Source organism: Amia ocellicauda, chromosome 18 (assembly GCF_036373705.1).
Source record: "Amia ocellicauda isolate fAmiCal2 chromosome 18, fAmiCal2.hap1, whole genome shotgun sequence".
Taxonomy (NCBI): domain Eukaryota; kingdom Metazoa; phylum Chordata; class Actinopteri; order Amiiformes; family Amiidae; genus Amia; species Amia ocellicauda.
This window is the reverse complement of record NC_089867.1, coordinates 16,340,412-16,363,466: the sequence shown is the minus strand read 5'-3', so window position 1 is coordinate 16,363,466 and position 23,055 is coordinate 16,340,412. Positions and strand designations below refer to the sequence as shown.

Below are 23,055 nucleotides of genomic sequence, written 5' to 3'. Positions count from 1 at the left end.
CAGACTGTCCGCTATAATGAAAGCAGACAGACAGAAAGAGAGTCAGTCAGAGCGCACCCCAGTACTGTTGTGAATGTGGACGCTGTTTGACTACAACCCCCAGAACCTCTTTGCTCGGTGACGTCATCCAAGCGGAGCTGCGGCTGTGACGTCAGGGAAAACAACATGGCCGCTTCCGTGTAGTTGCGCACACTGTATCGAGGTCAATACACTCAGAGCCACAGACGTGAAGTAATATTGTTATAGAATAAGAAGGGGCGATGGTGTTCCTCACTCTGTCACACTGGATCCGAAACCGGGGCCCGGACCGGTACTGGAGGGTCCAGGAGGTTCTGAAGAATGCCCGGGTAAGGAGAGAGAGAGATATTGATATGTATAGACTGCTACACTGTAGTATGCCATTGATGTCTACCAGTACCTTACTGTTTTACTTTTTATTTTAATAACATATTAGCGTTTAATTTGGTTTATTTATTTAGATTACTTATGCATTCGTTTTAAATGTATTATATGTATAATTTCTGTATTGTAATGCCAAACACAGCAAAGGAATAGGTTAATGCCAGTTAATCTCATTTGAATATGAGGGTTTTGTTTCTATTATTTGATTTATTATATTCTCTTTACTGTATCTGTAAATGCTTTGGCAGCTCTGCATTATACTGGCCTTCCGATACAGTTTTTTTTGTTTTTTTGTTCTTGTAATAAGTATATGGTAGTTCAATAAAGGTGGTGATGAAAATAAAGAAGTCTCTGTCCCCATCTCTCTTAGCATTTCCGCGGCAGGAAGAATCGGTGTTTCAGTCTGGCGGTGCGGGCAGTGCGCCGGGCGTTTGTTTATGCCACCAAGGCACGCAAGGCCAAGAAGAGGAACATGAGGATGGTAACCAGAATATTAGATTGTCTCCACCAATAATGTGTGCCCAGCTTCATATTCGTAGTGGACGTGTTGCCCCCCCCCTCCATTATTGTTAGGTCCCCCCCACCTGCTCGATATGAATGATATCCATCCCCCATGAATGATATCCATCCCCCCCTGCTGGGCAATTCCACGCAACCAGTGTCCCTGATAGCTGCAGTAGAATACAGGCCCCATAGCGAGAGATGAGCATGGTGTAGCAGCAGTACTGATGGTACAGTGAGTGTCTCAGCAGTGAACCATAACTGTGCATATCTCTTGGCACTGCGGTTACACTGACATCCTTTCTATCTTCCTCCCTCCCTCCCTCCCTCCCTCAGCTGTGGATCAGCCGTATCGCTGCTGCCTCCCGGGAGCACGGCCTCAAATACCCTGCCCTCATCCACAATCTCATCAAGGTCAGTGCCTCCAGCCTCCTTACCCCTCTCTCTCTCTCTCTCTCTCTCTCTCTCTCTCTCTCAATTCAATAAAAAAAGCTTAATTGGCTTGACTAGCATGTCCTGTGCTCAAAACAGGCCAATGAGAACAATAAATACACCAATAAAAACTCACTCTCTCTCCCCCCGTCTCTCAATACAAACTCTCTCTCTCTCTCTCAGAGTGAGGTGCAGGTGAACAGGCGAATGCTCAGTGAGCTGGCAGTGTTGGAACCGCGCTCGTTCGCGGCACTGGCGGCACTGGCGAAGGCGCGCAGGGAGGAGGGACTGCAGGCAGCACTGGGGGACGCCAGCGAGCCACCTGGCATCTTCTCCCGCATCGTCCAATCACACTGAGACCCCCTGTTGTCACTTCCAATCACAGTCACCCACCCTCCCCAACCCTCACGGTGCCCTTCCCTGCTGCGTCGCCCAGTTGGAGCTAGCCGACCTGTGATTCTGACTAGTCACAGTGACCCACACCTTCCCGTTGCCACCCATCATCAGAGCGCCAGACAGTAGGAGTGGACCTCTCCATTTCTATGCCTAATTAGGCGTCGATGTATTTTCCTGTGCTGGCCAATCGCGGCCTGCTGCACTCTCCAAAGGGCGGGTGACCCTTGAGGCTGGACTGGCACCCTGGTGTGTGTTTGTCTGTGCTGACCGGTGCTGAGACAGTGTCTGTGGGCAAGAACTCACTGGAATGTGGGGGGGGGTTGTTAATAAAATATTGTTGAATAAAACTATAAACTGTTGGATGTGTATTGTTTCTTCATTCAGTATAATAATAATAATAATTTGAATTATTATTAGTTTTTCATTCATCACTGTGCTGTGCAGTGTGTGTTTGTTTTTTGCTTTGCTGTAAAAACTCATAGTTTATAGGTTGCATGACAAACACGATATTTTATGGAGCTCTTTAAGTTTAACTCCATCCGGTTGCTGTGCTGGTCAATCGACGCCATCTTTTCCCTAGACCTTTTTCAAATGGATTGGGTTGTGTGCGCAGATTGGCAGCACAAGCCTCTAACCGTGCGCAGACCAACGTGTAGACGGAGCGTACTTTGGACCAATGGGTAGTGGGCGGAGGCGTGGCCTTGGAGTGAGTCGAGGCCTCGGTGTTTCCTGACTGCCGCAGCCCGGCTGGCGACGGCGTAATGGCGGCCGTAGAAGCAAGGTTGCCTGGTGTGCCGGCGGATGGCATCCTGATCGGGGATAAGAAGTACTCCGGGGTGACGTTGACCCTGGATAACTGCCTCCTTTCCCCGGAGCGTCTGGAGAGGACCCCCTCGTCGGATCATGGCCTTGCCCCCGACACGGAGGAGCAGCTGCGGCGTGAGGGCTGCGAGAGGATCCAGGCGGCGGGAATACTACTGAGACTGCCGCAGGTCAGAGAGAGTGACCGGGGGAGAGTAGGGATTATTATGAAGAAAAGAGAGGGATTAGGAGACAGAGAACACAGGGAAGAAGCTGTGAGAGAATGAGAGAGAGAGGGACTGTAGGGTATGGAAGGATGAGAAGAGCGAGGAAGTTGTGTGAGAGGTAATTTTGTGTGTTTGTGTGTTGGGGGGTATCTCAAAGTGTGTGTGTGTTTGTGTTGGGGGGGTATCTCAGTGTGTCGTTTGTGTTGGAGGGGTATTTCAGTGGTTGTGGTGGGGGGTATCTCAGTGTGTGTGTGTGTGTTGTTTGTGTATGTGTGTTGGAGGGGCATCTCAGTGTGTCGTTTGTATGTGTGTTGGAGGGGCATCTGTCGTTTGTGTGTGTATGTGTGTTGGAAGGGCATCTCAGTGTGTCGTTTGTGGTGGGGGGTATCTCAGTGTGTTGTTTGTGTTGGAGGGGGTATCTCAGTGTGTCGTTTGTGGTGGGGGGTATCTCAGTGTGTTGTTTGTGTTGGAGGGGGTATCTCAGTGTGTCGTTTGTGTTGGAGGGGGTATCTCAGTGTGTCGTTTGTGTTGGAGGGGGTATCTCAGTGTGTCGTTTGTGTTGGAGGGGCATCTCAGTGTGTCGTTTGTGGTGGGGGGTATCTCAGTGTGTTGTTTGTGTATGTGTGTTGGAGGGGCATCTCTGTGTGTGTTTGTGGTGGGGGGTATCTCAGTGTGTGTGTGTTTTTGGGGGGTATCTCAGTGTGTCGTTTGTGTTGGAGGGGGTATCTCAGTGTGTCGTTTGTGTTGGAGGGGGTATCTCAGTGTGTCGTTTGTGTTGGAGGGGGTATCTCAGTGTGTCGTTTGTGTTGGAGGGGCATCTCAGTGTGTCGTTTGTGGTGGGGGGTATCTCAGTGTGTTGTTTTTGTGTATGTGTGTTGGAGGGGCATCTCAGTGTGTCGTGTGTGTGTGTGTTGGAAGGGCATCTCTGTGTGTGTTTGTGGTGGGGGGTATCTCAGTGTGTGTGTGTTTTTGGGGGGGTATCTCAGTGTGTTGTTTGTGTGTGTGTTGGAGGGGCATCTCTGTCGTTTGTGTGTGTGTATGTGTGTTGGAGGGGCATCTCAGTGTGTTGTTTGTGTGTGTGTATGTGTGTTGGAAGGGCATCTCTGTGTGTGTTTGTGGTGGGGGGTATCTCTGTGTGTGTGTGTGTTTTTGGGGGGTATCTCAGTGTGTTGTTTGTGTGTGTGTGTGTTGGAGGGGTATCTCAGTGTGTCATTTGTGTTGGAGGGGCATCTCAGTGTGTTTGTGGTTAGGGGGGTATCTCAATGTGTTGACTGTGCCGTTTCTCCCCAGGTTGCCATGGCGACAGGGCAGATTCTGTTCCAGAGATTCTTCTACTGCAAATCCTTCATCAAGCACTGCGTAGAGGTAACACACTGACACACTGACTGACTCTCTCAACTTTAATTTATCATCAGTGTATAGAAGTCAGAATGACTGATCCAAGTCTCTCTTTCTCTCTCAGTCGGTGGCGATGGCCTGTGTTCACCTGGCCTCTAAGATCGAGGAGGAGCCGCGGCGCATCAGGGATGTCCTGAATGTCTTCCACCGGCTCCGACAGATACAGGAGGGGCGGTGAGGCGCCGGCACTCCTGACACGCTTCATACGCACTAATACACACACATGACGTGAACACACTGAGACACACTAGCACATACAGACGCACAGTGTGCCGCATGCTGCCCACTGCCTGACTGTCTCTGTCCCTCTGTCCCTTGGCCGGTGTGTTTCAGGCCTCAGTCCCCGCTGTCCCTGGACGCTGGGTACATCGCTCTGAAGAGTCAGGTGATCAAGGCTGAGAGGAGGGTCCTGAAGGAACTAGGCTTCTGTGTGCACGTCAAACACCCACACAAGGTAACTCCCTGCACTCCTCAGCTGTGCACTAGTCCTGTACAGCCCACCTGTACATAGCTGTATTCAGATATACTCCTCACCTGTGCCCAGATGTGTCCAGCTGTGCCTGTGTCTGTGTTGCAGATCATCGTGATGTACCTGCAGGTGCTGGAGTGTGAGAAGAACAGCAAACTGGTGCAGATGGCCTGGTGAGTCCATCTCCTTCTCCCCCCTCTCCCTCTCTCTCTCTCTCTCTCTCTCTCTCTCTCTCTCTTTAAAATTTAAAATTCAGAGTGCTTTATTTCCATGACTGGTATAAATATTACTAAAGCAAGATGACTCGCTCTGTCCCTCCCTCACTCCTTCTTCTTCACCCTGCCTCTCTTAGGAACTACATGAATGACAGCTTGCGGACAGATGTGTTCCTGCGGTTCAGTGCGGAAAGCGTCTCCTGTGCCTGTATCTACCTGTCGGCACGCACACTGCAGGTACAGCCTGTGGCACACCACCGCTCTCAGTCTATCTCTGCCTGTTGGATAGCCTCTCTGTAACACTTTCGCAACATGCTCTCCTAATAACACTGTCTGTCTCAGATCCCTCTGCCCAGTGAGCCGCCCTGGTTCCTGCTGTTTGGAGCCACAGAGGAGGAGCTGAGAGACATCTGCCATCGCATCCTCCGCCTGTACACCCTGCCTCGGGTATGTCTCTGTTTAACAGGGTTAAAAAAAAAAAACTTCACAAACAATTAAAAAAGTCAGGTTATTTACATTTTACACACAAATTACATGGTTAATCTGCTGTGTTGGTTGTTTGGACACATGGTTGTCGCTGTGCTGAGCAGAGACTCTTCTGGGGAAGAAGTCTTTCTCTCACTCTCAATCTCTCTCTCTCTCTCTCTCAGGTCCCTCTGTCCTCTCTGCAGCAGTGTGTGTCTAAGTGCCGACAGGCTCTCGAGGTTTCCCGAGTGACTGGGGGTGTACAGCCCAACGGTACGCCAAACTTAGTGGACCCCCCTGCCAGCTTCTCCCCAGCATCCAAGACAGGTGTGCTCCCAACTCCCCCGACACACACACACACACACACTGACTCGCTGTATTGACATAACCTCCCCCCTCCCCCCCAGCATCCCCGGCAGCGGGGGCAGTGTCCCGGGACTCCCCCCTATCAGTCCAGGCCATGAAGAATGCTCGACGCCAGCTGCAGAACGGGCTGGACCGTCCCCGACAACCGCCCAGGTACACCTCACCTCAGTGTCTGCTGCTGGCCGGGCTGGTTTTTGTATGAAAGTGCCTCTCGATTGAAATTCTCATTCTGTTGACAGTGTACAGTCTGCTACCACAGGTACACTTTTATTTGCAAGAGGAGCAAGAGCATTCAATGTGATTAAATATCTCTCTCTCCCTCTCCCAGGAGAGACAGGCTGAGCCACAGTGATGAGAGGAGAGAAACTCACTCTATCTCACCCCCACACAGCCCCAAACGCAGGTGAGGGAGGGAGGGAGGGAGGGAGAGAGAGAGAGAGAGGGAGAGAGAGAGGGAGAGAGGTGTAGCATGGGAATGATGTGGAGAGGGAGAGATAGTAGAGTGCTATGATGTATGTCTGTTTCAATTATCTCTAATAATGCTAACCCCTCCCCTTTTCTCTCTCCCTCGCTCCCCCAGGCGCAGCCGCAGCGTGTCGTCTCCTGTGCGCTCCTCCAGCTCCTCCCTCTCTCCGGGCCATCGCAGGAGACTGCCGGAGAGGGACAGGGACCGGGACAGGGACAGGGACAGGGAGAGAGCCAGGGAGAGGGAGAAGGAGCGGCAGAGAGAGAGGGAGCGGGAGCGAGGGAGGAGAGAGCGGTACACAACACAGCGCAGATGATCATGAAAAAGCCAGGGACAGACAGAGGGACAGCAGGGTGGGATGTGTCGGGGACCAGGCTGCCCGGTGCACCGCAGTGTGTGTGTAAATATGAATATATATATTTTTGCACCATTTCTGTTAATTCCAATAAGTTTAACATTCCAGTGGAGCTCCAGTTACTTCTTGTGTACACCTGGGGTAAATAGACTGTACACACTGTACACCTGGGAAAAATACTGTACACCTGGGCTATATAGACTGTATTGGCCTGACTGTCAGTGTGCTCCGGGCCTGGGGGCAGTGAGGCAGGCTGTGTCATTAGTGCTGATAGTGTTAATTATCCCAATGTGTGTGTTTGGGGGGCAGTGCTTTTGTTGCCAACGCTGACATTGTGACTTTGATGTATTTGGTGTTTTTCAGTTTTTTTAATAAAGAGACATTTTTACAAACCAGAGGGTTCAGAGCTGTGAACTGTGTATGTGTCAGAGAGAGATGGAGAGTGTGAATGTGCTGTAGTGATTGTGAGAATAGACATAGTGGGAGAAAGTAAGGTGTAGAGAATGAATGCTGTGTGGGAGCGAGTGTGGCTGAGAGTCTCTCAATGTATGCATGCGTGTGTGTGTGTGTGTGTGTGAGGTTGAGTGTGTATTGTGGGGTGGGGCAGGATATTAATTACGCAGTTAACGAGCTGTGGTGTAATTAGGGAAGTAATCTGCTTCCTCAGCTACTGGCAGTAATGCCCAGTGTGCCCCCCACTACCCTCCCCACTTCTCTCTCTGGAGACTGACTTTACTGTGTGGTGTGTGTGTTGGGGAGGGGGGGTATTTAAGAGATGGGAGCAGAATAGAGGAGACTGAGACAGAATAACAGCAGAGAGAAAGAGGGGAGAACTTTGCTACAGTAGAGAGACGGAGACGGAGACAAAAACATAGACAAGCAAACAGGCTCACAATACTCACGCAGGCACACTGAAACACCCCAGCAGTGATGCCAGAGGGGGTTCTACAGGATGCCAGTAAGCCAGTCGCAGGGACTCTTGTGCGAGTGGCGTCGCCACTACAGAACACGCTGTACTGCCTGCTGGTGATGCTTGGCATTGTGGGAAACGGGGGTGTGGGGGGTGTAGTGGGCGTATGGCTGCTGCAGGGGAGTGGGGCTGTGCGACTCTCTGATGCCGTCCTGCTCAACATGGTGCTGTCCAACTTGATGGTGTCGCTGTTCAGGAACATCCTGCTGATGCTCTCCGACCTGGGGCTGGAGGTACTGGGGGTGGGGAGTGGGGGGGTGAAGAAGGGGAGAGAGGAAAGAAAGAGAGGAAGGATGTGTGTGTGTGTCTGCTGAACTGTATTGTATTACACTTTACTATACTGTGCTGTACTCTGTTACATTGTACTGTACTGCACTATACTTTACTGTGCTTTGTTGTACCCCCCCAGCTGTACTTGTCGTGGGGCTGGTGCAAGGTGCTGATGTGTGTGTGGGTGTGGCTGCGCTGTGCGAACGTGTGGGCCACCCTCTGCCTCAGCGCGTTCCACCTGTCCACGCTGCGCCGCTTGGCCCCATCCCCTGGCCCTCCTGGCCCCCGCTCCCTCCGCGGGCCCTTCCGCCGCCTGCTGCTGGGCCTGGCACTGATGTGGGCGCTCACCCTTGTGTTCTCCCTGCCAGTGCTGATGTACTCCACCCGTGGGCAGAACAACCAGACTGAGGTACTGATACACTGATTACTTCAGTTAAGTAATAGAGAGCTCGATTGGAATAAAGAACAGCCGGGTAGGGGGTCCTCCAGGACCAGGTTTGGGAACCACTGCTCTGAGCGACTGACTGACTGACTCTCTCTCCGTCAGTAGGATTTGATGTTGATCAGCAGCACCACGCGCCCCCTGCTGGGCTGTGTGTGGAGCTTCCCCTCGCGCAACAGCGGACTGGCCTACGCCACGGTCTCCATGGTCTTACATGAGGCTACGCCCATCCTGCTGATGCTGGGCACCAACCTAGGCACCCTGCACATCCTGGCACAGCATGGTCAGGCCCAGAGCAGCCTGGCTCACCGGGTTCCAGCTGAGAAACGGGCTGCCAAGGTGAGAGGGAAGGAGGGAGACAGAGAGAGACAAGAGGAGATAGAAAGATGGAGACTAGTCCTAGTCTTTCTGTACTGACACCTGATCTGGTCCCCCTCTTCACTGTAGGTGGTGCTCGTGCTGGTGATGCTGTTCCTGGCATCATGGGGGGGCAGCGTGTTGTCGGTCAATTTCTACAACTACAACCGCGGACCGGCGTCGGCCTACCTGCTGGTCATGGCACGCTTCACCAACTCACTGTTCATTGCCGGAAGCCCCCTGGTGCTGCTCGCAGGCCACCGTCGCTTACGCCACGCGCTGGCACGTGTGCTGGCACACAGACATACACTGACTCGTGCGCTGACACACACACTGGGGCACAGACGGGCACACTGACTTACATATTGGCACACAGATGCAAGCACAGACTCACTGACTAACTCACATGCTGGCATACAGATGCTCTTGGTGGCTCATGCACAGGTACAGACACAATCTCACTCTCTCTCAGGCTGACACCAAACTCCAACTCATACTGACACACTGTGTCAACTGTGCTGTCAGTGTTGAGTTTTTTATGTCTCTCCAGTGTTGGTGTAGGGGGGCAGCATCCTGACTGATGTTAATGGGCAAGCAGTAAACCATCTAATCACAACTGTGCTGTCTGCCTCATTTGTTGTGTAATGTATGTTTGCTGTTACTAGGACCAGGAGACCCTGCTGTACTGTACTGTGTCTCTCCAGGACAAGGGCTGGAGACCCCTGGACAGTTTCTCACACACACACTGTTTTACCCTGATGCACACAATATCACACTGACACACTCACTCAATCTCTCACATCCACATGAGAGACTCAGACTTCCACTTTCAGTTATCCATTTATTTTAACACCATCCCCAAAAATATATCTCTGAGATTTTATTTGAAACATTTTAAACACAGCAAACAGAGTGTGCACTCCTTCCCTGTGTGTCTATATATTTACACATCTGAGCAGACAGACAGACAGACACTCAGTCACGCACAAGCTGTGACTCCCTCCCTCCCTCCCCCCCCCCACCCTGTTTTGTTCCCTCCCTCTCTCACCCTTGCCAGCTGTCGTACTCAAACACTAGCTCAAACACATTCACACACACACAGTGACTGTCTCAGAGCAAGTCTGCAGTATAATGAGGTTACAGTTCAATATGGCACAGTCCATTCCTGTCCAGTCCTGTCCAGTCCAGTCCAGTCCATTCCTGCACAGTCAGGTGCAGTCTTATCTATTCCAGTCCAATCCAGCCTGGGCTAGATGCTGAGCGTGTTGAGGGCTCGCACCAAGGTGACGGGCTGGTTCTGGTCCGAGAGGTTCTGGCCCTGGTTCTGTGTAGCCCGGCTCTCCAGCGCCTTTTGTCTGTGTCTCTCCTCTTGGCGGCGCTTCTTCTCCTGCCTCTGCTGCTCCTTCCTCTGCCTGTTAGAAAGCTGGAGAGAGAGATGCCTTAAAGTGGGAGTATTAGGTGTGAGGGTAATGTCTGTGAGTGAATGTGTGTGAGTGTGTACCTTAGCTGTGTGGCTGTCCCCTGGTGGCTGCCCCACTGGTTTGCTGGCACTTTGTTCTGTCTGAATCACTGGGCCAAAGAGGCGTGTCCCTGTCCCTGACTCCTCCCATAGGGCAGGGCATGGTGGGGCATCAGAGTCCGGCTCCTCCCATACTGCTGCACAGGGCTGAGCTTCAGCACTGAGGTCACTGCAGTTCCGTCCATCACCTGAGAGGGGCATCACTCAGTCAAAATTGTACCGTACATACCAACAGAATTTTCACAGGGAGGTCACGCTTAACATTGTTTCAGAACAACACGGTAAAATAATGAAGGTTTCAGAACAACTCGGTACGTGAGTAGGTGGGAGTGTGCTGACATCGACATCAATGACCTGCCCTTCACCAAGAATACTTTTAAGTATTCAAGTATACTTTTAAGGCTAATATGTTTCTTTACTTATTTGCCATAATTTATCTCTCACTAGCTTCCATTGGAACGCAATTTTTGAACATGTATTCCTATGTGGAAATGAGTTTAGTTATACATGGTTTCAGCAGCACAGTCATTTTCAGGAATGCATCTACCGTGTTAAGTTAGACCTCCCTGTACTGTGTTATGTAGACTGACATACTGACACACACAGAAACATGCGCACACAGACTCAGACACACACGAGACAGACAGACTGACCTGCAGGGCTCTCTGTTTCCAGGCTGTGCAGTATCAGACCATTGTCCTGAGGGGGACATAATATCCCATTAATATCAATAGCAGGGTGAGACAGAGAGGTGGATGTTTGCTGGCAGAACACAGACAGACAGACTGACTGACCGACTGACCGTGCAATGTGTTGTATTCCTGTCCATCTGTCTGCTGGCCTGGGAGCACTGAGACTCACACTGTCCCCCGGCACGAGATAGAGTCTGGAGGGAGAGAGAGAGATGAACGAATGCCATCAGGAAACAGCTGTATGTGAGACCCAGCATTCTATCCTGACCACAGCAAGTGAGGGGCAAACAGCCCTTTGGGTCCATTGTGTATCGTGTATACAACAATGCTTTACAAAATGTTTGTAAATGTTAAATGTTTAATTCCTGTATTTATTGCTCCCATTGCCCTGTTCCTGAGCACTGGACATGTCTGTCAATGCTTTGGCAACACTGATGTCAATTAATCATGCCAATAAAGCTTTTTTGAACTAAAATGAATTGAGAGAGATTCATTAATATGGTCACAAATGTAAATGGATAGGTGACCAGAGTGCAGCATCTCACACTGAAGCATACAGAGAAAGGGACTTGTACAGCAGCTTCCCTGACCCCTGACCTCGATGCAGAGCTGGGCGGGGCTCTCTGAGTTGTCCCCAATTGGCCGGACGCTGTCGTAGTGGTCACCATAGCGATATGCGATGTGCAGCTCACGACATACTGGCTTCTCTGAACCATTGATCTGGAGAGGGAAAGGGGGAGGGAAAGACAGAGAGGGAGTGTAAGAGTCAGGGTCCAGTGTAACCCAATTATGAAGCAGTCCAGCCCAGTATGTCAAGCATGATTTATCCCAACATCACTTCCTCACCTGCCACAGAGGTGTGTTGAGCTGGTGTATGACCACACGGACCTGCTGGCTGCGGGCAAACGCTACGATGGCGTCATTGCCTGCAAACGTCCCGGGCACTGCAAGACTGGACACTGAGAGAGACAGAGGGGTTAACTTTTAATTTTCTGGATTTTTCTCTTACCTATACCTTCCCCCTCGCTCTTCCTCTCCCCGTCCCTCTCCCCCCATCCCTGTCCCCCTCCCTCACAGTGCTGCGTGAAGGGGATGTCCTCCTCCAGGAAAGGTTCAAAATCTGCCCGGTGCGTCTGCATGAACTCCACCGTCTGTCTGCGCAGACGCAGGTGACCCCGTGAGTGTCCTTCTAGCTGGTCCCCCAGAGCGCGGAACAGACAGTTACTGAGAGAGGGAGAATTTATCAGTCAGAATAGGGTAGGATACAAATGACACTCATAAAGACCGACACTTTGAGACAGACAAGACAGGGCATCCTACCCATCTCCTGGGACCTCTCTGAGCTTCAGCCCCAGTGCTTGCAGCTGATTGGTGAAACTGACAAACTCCTCCTCTGGTCCCTCCCCCGGGGGGCGGTTCCTGCGGTCCTTGGCCAATGCCCTGCGAGCTGCCCGCTCGTCTCGCTTCCTCTCCACATCGCACTTCTTGTTCCCACGACCCCCTTTCACTGATTGCTTCCGGGACATCACTGACAGACAGACAGACACTTTTACAGACTGACTGACCCTCACAGACAGACGGACAGTCCCACTCCCACAAACTGACCACAACACACCACACTTCCTGTCTCTCACACACAGAGTTCAAGACAAACTGTCCTGATCAAGGCAAGGGCGATAGCGAGAGGAATATATGTTAAACTGTTTGATATTTTTCATTAATGGTTTGGCAATACCATGCCAATAAAACACTGTGAATTTGAGTGGGAAAGGGTTTTAAAGACAGGTAGACTGCACAGTGCGGTACATTCCCAGACAGATATATTTTACAGACAGCACTGCATTGAGAATGAAAGAAGGAGATAAAACAGACCGCACTGTAATAATAATAACATAACTTCATCCAACTCCGTCAGAACAACACATACGGCAACTCACCCGCTACCAGACAGCGGCCCGGCCCGTGGTTACAATTTAAATAACAAAGATGACTATCAATATTAATATTACTATTGAGAGAACAATATGGAGCTTTGTCGTTGCGTGTTTATGTTTATTTTCGCCAACACTCCACAGCACTGCTTCCGGGTTCTACACAGCGAGGAGGAGGGATCCTGTACGGTGGCTTCCGAGGTCCGAAACGTACTCGCATGGAATACTTGCCCTTTCACTTAATTATTGTTGCTATTGATTTATTTGTTTGTTTGTTTGTTTATTGCGTATTTATAGCAAATCACTTATGAGAAACAGTTCTGCCCAAGAATTCCAATATATCTCTCTCACTGTCATACAAATTCAAATTCAAAATTAGCTTTATTAATTAATACAAAATAAAACTAAATTAAATTAAAAAAAAACTTCAGAGATTTTACAAGTGTACAGTTATTTTACATGTATGTATAGACATTTACAGTGCTAGTGTGCTGTTTTGTTGGTGATTTTTAAGAGACATAGTCCTGTCGCAGTCTCTGTGCTACCCCAGAAACCACTCTGAGCTGGGCTCTGTGCCAAGCTGAGGTGGGGACGGTGCTGGTGAATCTGAGCTGTTGTGTATTTGGTGCAGGTCAGAGCGAAATGTGCCTCTGTCTTTACCTCCCAAGCCCCACACAGGCGTCTGTCTCTAGAGGTCTAGGTCTGCCTGTGTCGTCGTCATAGCACTCGCATCCTGTCTGTGACGTACTCTGATACACACACACACACGCACACACACAGGGCAGAGTCTTTAATGTATTTATTGAGACATGTTATTGGGAGTGACAGACTGATCCTCTCAATACACAGAGAGCAGGATAACGCACAGAAGAGCTCACTTCACAACAGCTGGACATCCTCACTCTCTGTCACTACCTTTCAAATTCAAAACGAGCTTTACTGGCATGACAACATGTACTCAAGTGTTACCAAAGCATTTACAGATACAGTAAAGAGAATTGAATCAATACATTAAGAAAATAGACAGAGTTGTCACACAGAGAGGCGTCACAATCTGGAACAAACTTCCCAGCGATGTGGTTGAAGCTGAAAATTTGGGAACATTCAAAAATAGACTGGATAGGATCCTTAGATCACTTATTAATGGACACCAAACAAGCACGATGGGTCGAATGGCCTCCTCTCGTTTGTAAACTTTCTTCTGTTCTTATGTTCTAAAAGTAAAAAATATAAAAGCTCTTTCACTCTCCCTACCTACCTACGCCTACCACTCCCCTCCTTGTTTCTCTCTCACCTTTACCGTCTTCACCGCCACCACCCTGTCCTTTCCCCTGGCCCTTCCCCCTCCCTCTTGCCCCACCTGCTGCTTGTTCCCTTGGCAACAGCTCCAGTTCCTGCCCCAGCTGCCCAGCCTGACCATGTCCATTAGACTGCGACGAAGCTTGCTATGTCCCAGCGCCACCACCAAGGGGCAGAAGCCCACAAACACAGATGCGGAGAACTGGGCCAGCGTGAGCAGGGCAGGGGCGTGGTGCCCGCCAAAGTAGTTGTAGTACGTGACAGCTGTCACCTGCAGCACCCAGCACACCACGAATAGAAACACCACCACCATGATGACTCGTGCTGCACGCCTCTCCGCCATCACTTGCGCCTCCCCCCCACCCTCAACTCTGGCTCCTGTGACACTGTGGATGTGCCTGTGGAGGGCGGCCAGTGTGGCGCAGTTGGCACCCACCATGAGCAGCAGTGGCAACAACTCATTCAGCACCAGGGAGCTGGTGGCAAAGGCGGTGCCCTGGGCCTTGGAGGGAAACTCCCACACACAACCCAGCAGGGGACGCATGGTGCAGCTGATCACCATGAGCTCCACGCTAGCGTTGCTGCTGTCATACGTGGTGTAGACGAGGGCGGGCAGCGAGCAGGCCAGGTTGATGCCCCACACCAGCACTAGCGCTCCCACCACACGGCGCTGACCCCGCCCCTGAGCCAACTCCCCTGTCACGAAGCCTCGGCGGCGCAGGGTCACACAGTGGAAGACACTCAGGCCCAGTGTGGACCAACAGCCCACTGAACGCCACCACACCCACAGCAGCATGAACAGCCGGCACCAGCCTGAAGACAGTGACACTGCCAGGCCCAGGTCCGACACGAAGATGGGCACAGTACGGAAGCATGAGGTCAACAGGTTGGCCAGAGACAGGTTGACCAGGATCAGGTCGGCAGCAGGCAGACGGCGGGTGGGGATGTTCAGGGAGGACTGTACCACCTGGAGGGAGGAAGAGGAGAAAGGGAGATACACACACTTACACACTGAGACAGACAAACACACACACATTATGCAGACAGCACAGTACTCACACACAGTCTATAATACATACATAGTATACATACATTGACACACACACACACACTTAGTTCTTACTATGTAGATAACCAGGATGTTTCCGATGATTCCAGAGAACACCAGGAAGCCGAACAAGACCGCATCCACTGGCAGCAACTCAGACATGGCGGGGACACGATGGGATCGCAGCAGGATTCAGGATATTATCAGAGAAATCCTTAACAAGTTGATTGTTTAATTGAGAGTAATTGAGTTACGAGGACCCAGGATGCTGAAAGGGAAGCCAGTGGGTGTAGGATCGATGAAACACTTCACATGCAACACACTGCTGTAAAGTGTAGTATGGTGCAGTGCAATCTAGTCAATCCACAATGTGAAAGAAAACTTAGTCCAGTCCTGGCCAGAAGACAATCAGTCCACAATGATGCAGTCCAGTCCAGTCCAGTCCAGTCCCAGTACCCCAGGTCCAGTACCCCTGTACAAGCCCAGTCCCTCTCACTCCTGTGGGAGCCCAGTGGCATCCCCTGCAGTCTGAACAGCAGGCCTGCGCATGTCCTGTGTCCTCAGGAACACACACACACAGCACCGTCTCTTGCCCACTGTCTGTCTGTTTGTCCGACACTCTCTCAGTGTATTTCTCTCTCACGGCCTGTCACAAGCGGTGTGTCTGTCCATCAGTGTATCTCTTACTGACCTGCCCCTCCCCTGGCCGCTGGGTCTTAAATAACCCCCCATTACCCCTTCATGCTGACTCACATCCTGTTCAGGGTCTATTTCACCCACACATCAGTCTCCTGGCAACCAGAGCCCAGATCTTACCTGGGCAGGTATGGGGGCTCTCACCTGTGTAGCGATGTTGCCCAGGAGATGCTGGCACAGACGACAGAGAGAGAGAGGGGTATTGTAGGGTACTGGACTGGAATGGACTGCACTGGACTGGACTGGACTGCACTGGACATACATACAAACACACACACTCCCACACTCCCACACACTCACACTCAAACTCACACTCACTCACACACACAAGTACAAATTATTGCAGCATTAGCACCATTGTTAATTAATGAAGTTCGTCTGTTAATTGTTTCCTGTGGACCCCCCTCCCCTCTGGGCCTCGTTATGTAGAAGCCTTGACAGCCATTAACAGACAATGTATTAACAAGCATAATCAGCAGCTTTATTAATGAGTGAGGGCAGATGGAATTCTGGGCATTGTGTATGTGTGTGTCTGTGTGTGTGTGTCTGTGAGAGTGTGTTAGTGTGTATGTGTATTCATGTGTTTGTTTGTCATTGTCCCTTAAATCAGATTACTGCCCCACCCACAATCTGCCTACACACTTGACACTTGTCTTATTTTTATTACAGTTTTTCACAACCATTTTTTTCCCTGAATTGATACTCCATTTTTTCAAAACTTTAAACACATAACAAAAACCCACACCATACTGGCCAAACCTCAGAAGTCTCAGACTCTGTTCTCTGTTCAAAATATTTTAATATTTAATATTCATCTAAATGAAACTCTGCCTTCAAATGGCACATAAAAGGCATCAAATAAATAGACTCTACTGCACCCATTTAATACAGGTGAGATCAATGAAAAACACTATTATAAAATATGCTTTTTAATTAATTTAATGTAATGTGTGTAAAATATGTAGAGAGTATGCTCAAACAATACACAAATCCAGAATTTCCTGATTATGCTTTTCAGAATTTCAACTGAATTTGCTAGCAGTCAAGAAACGTTGGGGAAATAAAAGTAGCACAACTAAAAATACTTCTACTAAATTAAGATAATATTAACTAATTGTAGGTAAAATATGCCTTATCCACTTCTGGCAGGACCCCACAAGCCTCCTTCACAGCCTTCCACTGCCATGCTGAGAAAAACTCCTCTATGGGGTTAAGGAATGGTTAGTAGGGTGGAAGAAACAGATTGGAGACTGTTGGGTTATCATTGAACCAGTTACAGACTATAGCAGTGTGGTGGAAAGTGACATGGCTCCCTTTGCTCCTGTTGGAACAGAGCATCCCGTAGACCATTAAGGAATGTGAACAGATGGCCTGTGTTATATGTGCCAAAGGTGCTATATGGTAGCGGAGGACACCATGGTGGTTGATGGCTGCAAAAAAGTGATATTTCAAAACACTTTTTATTCATGACGAAGTTCTGATGCTCGTTGAACAATTCGTTTAATAGTGTTTGCATCTTGAGCACCTTGTTAATAATGTTACATTATAGTGTTTGGAGTTTGGTATATTGAATGGCAGGGCTTTCTACATGAACACATGAGGTGTCACTTGTGAAGGTTATATATAGCTGTAGTAGGAATAACAGTAGGTCTGTGTGTGTGCCATATTGTCATTCCCTAACCACTCCCCCACTCGCAATCCGATGCAATGGAGCAGTTGTGACTGTCTGATGTGTAAATGTGTGATGTAACCTCGCTTTTGCTTTTTCGAGGGTTGAAAACAGACTGTGTTTGTCTCCCTGCAGCCACCGTCCCCTGCTTCAGCCTGGTGTAGTTGTGGTTGAACATGTGACCTTTAGTCAACATTAACCAATAGGAAATGGGCCTATGTAGTGTCAGCCAATCAGGATGGCGAATCCTGTGCGAGGGGCGGCTCTGCCTTCTCCGAGAGGCGGCTGCGCAGAGGACTTTTGAGTGACACGCGTGTTTCTGTAGTGTGGGAGCCGCTCTGTCCGCCTGGACTCCTGGACAGCCAGAACCGTGCTGACCCATCCAACCGCCACACCATGTCCTGGCTATTCGGTCTGAATAAAGGGCAGCCCAGCCCGCCCCCGGACCTGCCGGTACCTCCTCCCCCCCCGCCACCGGCCGGGGGATCCGGAGGGAGCGGGGGGGATAAACCCAAGGACAAATGGAGCAATTTCGACCCCACCGGACTGGAGCGGGCGGCCCGAGCGGCCCGGGAGCTGGACCAGTCCCGTGAGTACCGAGCGGCAGGCCCCAGTTCGGCTGGGCCTGTGAGCGCAGCAGAGGGGGAGAGCCGAGCGGAGGGATTGCGGAGAAAGAGCAGGCCGGCTCCGACTCCAGCACCAGAATGAATGAATGAATGAATAACTGAGTGAGGGGATGACAGGGAGCGAGTGTAGGTCGGGTATTCTGCTCGGGAGCGGGAATGAAGGTTGTTTAAGTGTCTCTGTTATCGATGTTAATGCTGTTGAAGTGCTTTGGTGACATTTTATTGGAGAAGCGGTAAAGCTCGTTTGATGGTAAATTTAACAGCGTGTGAGTTTTTGCTGTGAAGGTTATGGGTTCAAAGGTCATACTAGACCACATAACACAACACAAAACGCACAACCCGCTCCTCCCTCTCCCGGTCTCTTTCTTTCCACCCCCCTGATTCAGTTCAATTCAAGAAAGCTTTATTTACATGACTTCTTGACATTGGTGTTGCAAAAGTGCTCACAGGTATGGCCAGTGCCCGCGAACAGGGCATTGGGAACAAGAAATACAGGAGTTAAACATTTCAGGTTGTAACATCTATTTACAGACACTTTATATAAAATTGTTTGTATACACAGTATACATAGTCTGTCACGGCCCAAAGGGCTGCTTGCCTCTCTTAGTGTGTGGCAGACGGTGAGGTATTGCACTGCTATCTGTGCTGTTGCCCCCAGCAAGACAGTGCGTCTCTGTCCCCAGGCTGGGCAGCGCAGTCTGTACTGGTTCAGGATCTGTGTCTGTTTGCAGCCCTTTACTGTGCTCAGATACTGATCCAGGCTGTAGTCATCTGCAGGCTGCGGTGACACTCCAGCTTATGTAGTTGTAGAGTGTCTTTGTGCCATTTCTGTTTTCATTCTCGCCCTCTTGCCCTCCCTCACAGTACTTGTTCAGGCTAAGGTGGTAGTGTGGAGTAATGGTTAGGGCTCTGGACTCTGGGAGGGTTGTGGGTTCAATCCCAGCTGTTGTACCCTTGAGCAAGGTACTTTACCTAGATTGCGCCAGTAAATACCAAGCTGTATAAATGGGTACAAATGTCAAAAAAAATAATGTGATATGTTGTAAAAATTGTAAGTCACCCTGGATAAGGGTGTCTGCTAAGAAATCGGGTAATAATATTGGTCAAGTCAGTGTCACCCCCAATGAGTGTGTGTGCTGTGCTGTGCAGTGCAGTATGTACAGTGTTTCGCAGTGTTGTAATTTGTATAGTGCAGGTTGTTGTGCAGTGTGTGATGCGTTGTTGCCCCCTGCAGGCCATGCAAAGGAGGCCTTGGACCTGGCCCGTCTGCAGGAGCAGACTGTGCAGCTGGAGCACCAGGGCAAGCTGAAGGTCTGTCTGCATCTGCCTGTCGGTCTGTGTGTTGCGTCTGTTTGTCTGTCGGCATGTCTGATCTGTTAATGTATGAACCCTCTCCCTGTCTCTTTTCTGCCCATCTCTCTGCTTGTCAGGAGTATGAGGCAGCGCTGGAGCAGCTGAAGGGAGAACAGATACGCATCCAGGGGGAGGAGAGACGGAAAACAATTGCAGAAGAGAGCAGACAGCACCAAGCTGTGAGTGAGAGGGTGGGAGGGAGTCAGTGGGAGGAGGAGGGGGTGAAGAAGAGTAGAGGGTGTGGTGATGTTTTTGGTTACCTAGTGGTGGGGTCAGAGGTCTGAAGCCACTGTGGGGACTGTGAGTAAATGATTACTTTCTCTTTCTCTCCCAGAGGGCACAGTACCAGGACAAGCTGGCCAGGCAGCGATATGAGGAGCAGCTGAGACAACAGGTGAGGGCAGGGGAGGGAATCTGTATGCCTAATTCCATCTGTCTGTCTGTCTGTCTGTCTGTCTGTGCGTCAGTATTACTGCCAGTTTGTGTTTCCATAGCAAATGCTGAACGAAGAGAACCTGCGGAAACAGGAAGAGTCTGTCCAGAAACAGGAAGCCATGAGGAAAGGTACAGAGCTGTCTCTCCATCTGTCTGTACTGTCTTTCTGTCAGAGCACACACTCTCTCTCTCTCTGTGTCTGAGAGCCATGTCTGTCTGTCTCTTTTAAAAAAAAAAAAATGTTATTGGCATCATTCAACATGTCCAATGCTCAGGAACTGGCCTGTACGTGTGTCTGTCTGAGCTGTGTGTCTGTACACAGCAACGATCGAGCATGAGATGGAGCTGCGCCAGCGGGGGGAGCTGCAGCGCGTGGAGGCAGAGGCGCGAGCACGGGGCCGCGTGGAGCGGGAGAATGCCGACATCAACCGAGAAAACATCCGCCTACGCGCTGCTGAGCACAGACAGACAGTACTGGAGTCCATACGGTGAGAGGGGGAGAAGGAGAAGGGAGGGGAGAGGCAGTGGGGGATATGGTAGGAGGTGGATGGAAGGAGATGGACAATGTGTGCTTTGGCCAAGTAAATAAACAAAACTGTGTGTGTGTGTGTCAGGACGGCGGGGGCGGTGTTTGGAGAGGGGTTCCGTGCCTTTGTGTCAGACTGGGATAAAGTCACAGCCACGGTGAGGACTGACACATCGACGCACTGACACTGACTGCAGCTATACTGAAACACTCAATGAGTGATAGTGATTAATCTGCTCTGTGTGTCCCAGGTGGCTGGGCTGACATTGCTGGCAGTGGGAGTGTACTCTGCACGGAATGCAACGTCGGTGGCAGGGCGCTATATCGAAGCACGGCTGGGCAAGCCTTCCCTGGTGCGCGAGACGTCACGCATCACTGTGGCGGAGGCCATCAAGCACCCAGTCAAGGTGGGGGACAAGTGGCCTGTGTCTCAACTGGTTTCTCTATGAAGTAGCTATTTCCATTGCACCTGCACACCTCTGTGTAACTCACTGCAATCTCCCGTCTTTCCCTCCCCCACACTTTTGTTTCTCCCCTTCTCTGTCTCTCAGGTGGGCAGGCGTCTGGCCAGTAAACCTCAGGATGCTCTGGAGGGGGTGGTGCTCAGTGTGAGTATCTATACAACGATGCGTGGACACACACTACACACCAATACATACACACTTCACACCACATTATACAATACACACAAACTGGACCCTCTGACTACAATCACACAGCCAACACACCATACCAACTCTGCTGTCCCACCTCACCGTCTGTATCTCTGTGTCCGTCTGTCCTGGCAGCCGGTACTGGAGGAGCGTGTGCGGGACATTGCCATAGCCACGCGGAACACCCGTCAGAACCACGGGCTGTACCGGAACATCCTGATGTACGGACCACCTGGCACCGGCAAGACACTGTTCGCTAAGGTGGGTCGGAACCGCCAGGCCCTTCAGTCTCCCCTCTTTTTCTCTCTCTCTTCTGTCCCTGTCTGTCTGAGATTCTTTCTGTATTTGTCTCTCTTTCGGATTCAAATTCAAAAGGAGCCTTTTTGGCATGATAAATTGACACAGGTGTTGCCAAAGCATTTATAGATAGAGATATATTTACTACATCTGCCTTTACCTTGTGCAGAAATTGGCAATGCATTCTGGGATGGACTACGCCATCATGACGGGGGGCGATGTGGCACCGATGGGCCGAGACGGAGTCACCGCCATGCACAAAGTGTTCGACTGGGCCGGGACCAGCCGCCGTGGGTACGCACTCTGCCACATGGCACCGCGCTCTGCAACACCATGCTCTGCAGTTCATTCTGTATAATGTTTCCCTCTCCCTGTCTCCCCTATCGTTCTCAGACTCCTGCTGTTTGTAGATGAAGCTGATGCATTCCTACGCAAGAGATCCACGGTGAGAGAGACGCCACTGCCCTGAGTGTGTGTGCCTGTATTGACCAGTGTGCCAGTGCGTACTGACCAGTGTATTGTGTGTATTGCAGGAGAAAATCAGTGAGGATCTTCGAGCCACTCTCAATGCATTCCTGTACAGAACTGGAGAGCAGAGCAACAAGTGAGTATCTGTCTGTCTATCACCCTATTACTGATAACAATTGACATTTTTTTGTTGTTTACATAATTAATTAGATTTAAACCTCTGCTCGCTCTCTCTCTCTCTCACTCTCTCAGGTTCATGCTGGTCCTGGCCAGTAATCAGCCTGAGCAGTTCGACTGGGCAATCAATGACCGCATTGATGAGATCGTCAACTTCGCCCTGCCGGGGCCAGATGAGCGCGAGCGGCTGGTCAGGCTCTACTTTGACCGCTACGTCTTGCAGCCAGCAGCACAGGGCAAACAGTGAGTCCACTGACCACGGAGACACCGAGACAGTGAGATAGTGATGCATTGACTCTCTGACTGACATTGTATCTCCGTTTCTCCCTGCAGGCGGCTGAAGGTGGCGCAGTTCGACTATGGCAAGAAGTGCTCAGAGATTGCTCAGCTGACCGAGGGCATGTCCGGCCGTGAGATCTCCAAACTGGGCGTGGCCTGGCAGGTCTGTCCACGTGGCTGTTTCTCCTGAACTGTCTGATTCTGTCTGTCTGTGTCTCTCTTCGGTCTCTCTCTGTTAATTTTTCTGACTTTCTCACTCTCACTGATGAAGTTAACATCTGTGTCTCTCTGTCTGTCTGATCACTGTGAATGAACACTGGTCATGGTACCATCATATGTCGAGATTTTAAAAATTGTATCATTCTCTGTCCTGCTCCCCCGCAGGCGGCTGCGTACTCCTCGGAGGATGGAGTTCTGTCTGAGGCGATGATTGACGCGCGTGTTTCTGATGCCGTCCGTCAGCACCAGCAGAAGATGGACTGGCTGCAGAGGGAGCGTGTTATGGGGGGCGGTGAGGCTGGAGGCAAGCCTGGCTTCACCCCCCCGCTGCCAGAGGGAACCCTAGTCTGACAGGGGAAGGGAAAAGGGAAGGGAGGGGAGGGAAGGGATTAAACACAGAGCCGTGTGAAAATGTGTCTGCAGCGTGTGGTTATTGATGCTGAGAGACAGAGACGCGATCTGAGGAAATGGACTGGGACACTGCTCTCTCAGGGCCGAGGTCAGCAGTGTGAGTGATGGTTGTGTGTTTCAGTGTTGTAATGCTTCCACAGTCCACTAGGAGTGATTGTGGCAGCAGAGAGCAGCATGGGACACAGCGCTGTGAGGAATATCTGAGATGCTGCATTACAAAAGTCC

The 23,055-nt window shown here is 50.6% G+C and overlaps 6 protein-coding genes across 7 annotated transcripts; 4 read left to right on the top strand and 2 right to left on the bottom strand.

Moving 5' to 3' along the window:
- The first annotated feature begins 29 nt into the window (after positions 1–29).
- On the top strand, positions 30–2,090 carry mrpl20 (mitochondrial ribosomal protein L20). Its single transcript, XM_066690722.1, has 4 exons — positions 30–347; positions 773–883; positions 1,240–1,317; positions 1,519–2,090. The coding sequence occupies exons 1-4, from the start codon at positions 261–263 to the stop codon at positions 1,690–1,692; spliced, it is 450 nt and encodes a 149-aa protein (XP_066546819.1). The 5' UTR covers positions 30–260; the 3' UTR covers positions 1,693–2,090.
- Positions 2,091–2,384: 294 nt separating this feature from the next.
- Positions 2,385–6,885, top strand: LOC136713802 (cyclin-L1). Of its 2 annotated transcripts, XM_066691018.1 has the most exons (11): positions 2,386–2,723; positions 4,050–4,124; positions 4,222–4,331; positions 4,491–4,611; positions 4,735–4,799; positions 4,979–5,078; positions 5,184–5,288; positions 5,492–5,633; positions 5,714–5,825; positions 6,001–6,075; positions 6,253–6,885. In XM_066691018.1, the coding sequence occupies exons 1-11, from the start codon at positions 2,493–2,495 to the stop codon at positions 6,452–6,454; spliced, it is 1,338 nt and encodes a 445-aa protein (XP_066547115.1). In that variant the 5' UTR covers positions 2,386–2,492; the 3' UTR covers positions 6,455–6,885. The 2 variants fall into 2 exon arrangements, with proteins under 2 accessions (XP_066547116.1, XP_066547115.1); XM_066691019.1 differs by lacking the exon at positions 6,001–6,075 and having other exon boundaries at positions 2,385–2,723.
- A 538-nt stretch (positions 6,886–7,423) lies between these two features.
- On the top strand, positions 7,424–9,188 carry LOC136714117 (olfactory receptor class A-like protein 4). The gene is made up of 4 exons (XM_066691424.1): positions 7,424–7,696; positions 7,873–8,142; positions 8,284–8,514; positions 8,623–9,188. Exons 1-4 carry the CDS (start codon positions 7,424–7,426, stop codon positions 8,887–8,889), a joined length of 1,041 nt encoding a protein of 346 aa, XP_066547521.1. The 3' UTR covers positions 8,890–9,188.
- Positions 9,189–9,359: 171 nt separating this feature from the next.
- otud3 (OTU deubiquitinase 3) lies at positions 9,360–12,848 on the bottom strand. The gene is made up of 9 exons (XM_066691065.1): positions 12,681–12,848; positions 12,064–12,271; positions 11,819–11,967; positions 11,590–11,702; positions 11,341–11,463; positions 10,854–10,937; positions 10,705–10,750; positions 10,034–10,239; positions 9,360–9,955 (listed from the first exon to the last, which is right to left on the bottom strand). Exons 2-9 carry the CDS (start codon positions 12,267–12,269, stop codon positions 9,782–9,784), a joined length of 1,101 nt encoding a protein of 366 aa, XP_066547162.1. The 5' UTR covers positions 12,270–12,271; positions 12,681–12,848; the 3' UTR covers positions 9,360–9,781.
- A 1,090-nt stretch (positions 12,849–13,938) lies between these two features.
- On the bottom strand, positions 13,939–15,183 carry ora4 (olfactory receptor class A related 4). Its single transcript, XM_066691423.1, has 2 exons — positions 15,097–15,183; positions 13,939–14,940 (listed from the first exon to the last, which is right to left on the bottom strand). Exons 1-2 carry the CDS (start codon positions 15,181–15,183, stop codon positions 13,939–13,941), a joined length of 1,089 nt encoding a protein of 362 aa, XP_066547520.1.
- A 2,492-nt stretch (positions 15,184–17,675) lies between these two features.
- atad3 (ATPase family AAA domain containing 3) lies at positions 17,676–22,831 on the top strand. The gene is made up of 16 exons (XM_066690536.1): positions 17,676–17,975; positions 19,247–19,323; positions 19,443–19,544; positions 19,700–19,759; positions 19,860–19,929; positions 20,123–20,288; positions 20,415–20,484; positions 20,578–20,733; positions 20,878–20,934; positions 21,115–21,240; positions 21,446–21,570; positions 21,670–21,721; positions 21,810–21,880; positions 21,997–22,164; positions 22,255–22,363; positions 22,585–22,831. Exons 1-16 carry the CDS (start codon positions 17,783–17,785, stop codon positions 22,768–22,770), a joined length of 1,788 nt encoding a protein of 595 aa, XP_066546633.1. The 5' UTR covers positions 17,676–17,782; the 3' UTR covers positions 22,771–22,831.
- The last annotated feature ends 224 nt before the right edge of the window (positions 22,832–23,055 follow it).

Coding starts and splice junctions, on each gene's coding strand:
- mrpl20 (XM_066690722.1), top strand. CDS start 261: ATGGTGTTCCTCACTCTGTCACACTGGATCCGAAACCGGGGCCCGGAC. Junction 348..772: donor AGGTTCTGAAGAATGCCCGG/GTAAGGAGAGAG, acceptor CATCTCTCTTAG/CATTTCCGCGGCAGGAAGAA. Junction 1,318..1,518: donor TCATCCACAATCTCATCAAG/GTCAGTGCCTCC, acceptor TCTCTCTCTCAG/AGTGAGGTGCAGGTGAACAG.
- LOC136713802 (XM_066691018.1), top strand. CDS start 2,493: ATGGCGGCCGTAGAAGCAAGGTTGCCTGGTGTGCCGGCGGATGGCATC. Junction 2,724..4,049: donor TACTACTGAGACTGCCGCAG/GTCAGAGAGAGT, acceptor GTTTCTCCCCAG/GTTGCCATGGCGACAGGGCA. Junction 5,826..6,000: donor CGTCCCCGACAACCGCCCAG/GTACACCTCACC, acceptor TCCCTCTCCCAG/GAGAGACAGGCTGAGCCACA.
- LOC136714117 (XM_066691424.1), top strand. CDS start 7,424: ATGCCAGAGGGGGTTCTACAGGATGCCAGTAAGCCAGTCGCAGGGACT. Junction 7,697..7,872: donor TCTCCGACCTGGGGCTGGAG/GTACTGGGGGTG, acceptor GTACCCCCCCAG/CTGTACTTGTCGTGGGGCTG. Junction 8,515..8,622: donor CTGAGAAACGGGCTGCCAAG/GTGAGAGGGAAG, acceptor TCTTCACTGTAG/GTGGTGCTCGTGCTGGTGAT.
- otud3 (XM_066691065.1), bottom strand. CDS start 12,269: ATGTCCCGGAAGCAATCAGTGAAAGGGGGTCGTGGGAACAAGAAGTGC. Junction 10,938..11,340: donor CCGCCCAGCTCTGCATCGAG/GTCAGGGGTCAG, acceptor CTCTCCCTCCAG/ACTCTATCTCGTGCCGGGGG. Junction 9,956..10,033: donor GGGACAGCCACACAGCTAAG/GTACACACTCAC, acceptor CTCTCTCTCCAG/CTTTCTAACAGGCAGAGGAA.
- ora4 (XM_066691423.1), bottom strand. CDS start 15,183: ATGTCTGAGTTGCTGCCAGTGGATGCGGTCTTGTTCGGCTTCCTGGTG. Junction 14,941..15,096: donor ACATCCTGGTTATCTACATA/GTAAGAACTAAG, acceptor TCCTCCCTCCAG/GTGGTACAGTCCTCCCTGAA.
- atad3 (XM_066690536.1), top strand. CDS start 17,783: ATGTCCTGGCTATTCGGTCTGAATAAAGGGCAGCCCAGCCCGCCCCCG. Junction 19,324..19,442: donor AGCACCAGGGCAAGCTGAAG/GTCTGTCTGCAT, acceptor TCTGCTTGTCAG/GAGTATGAGGCAGCGCTGGA. Junction 20,734..20,877: donor CCATCAAGCACCCAGTCAAG/GTGGGGGACAAG, acceptor TCTGTCTCTCAG/GTGGGCAGGCGTCTGGCCAG.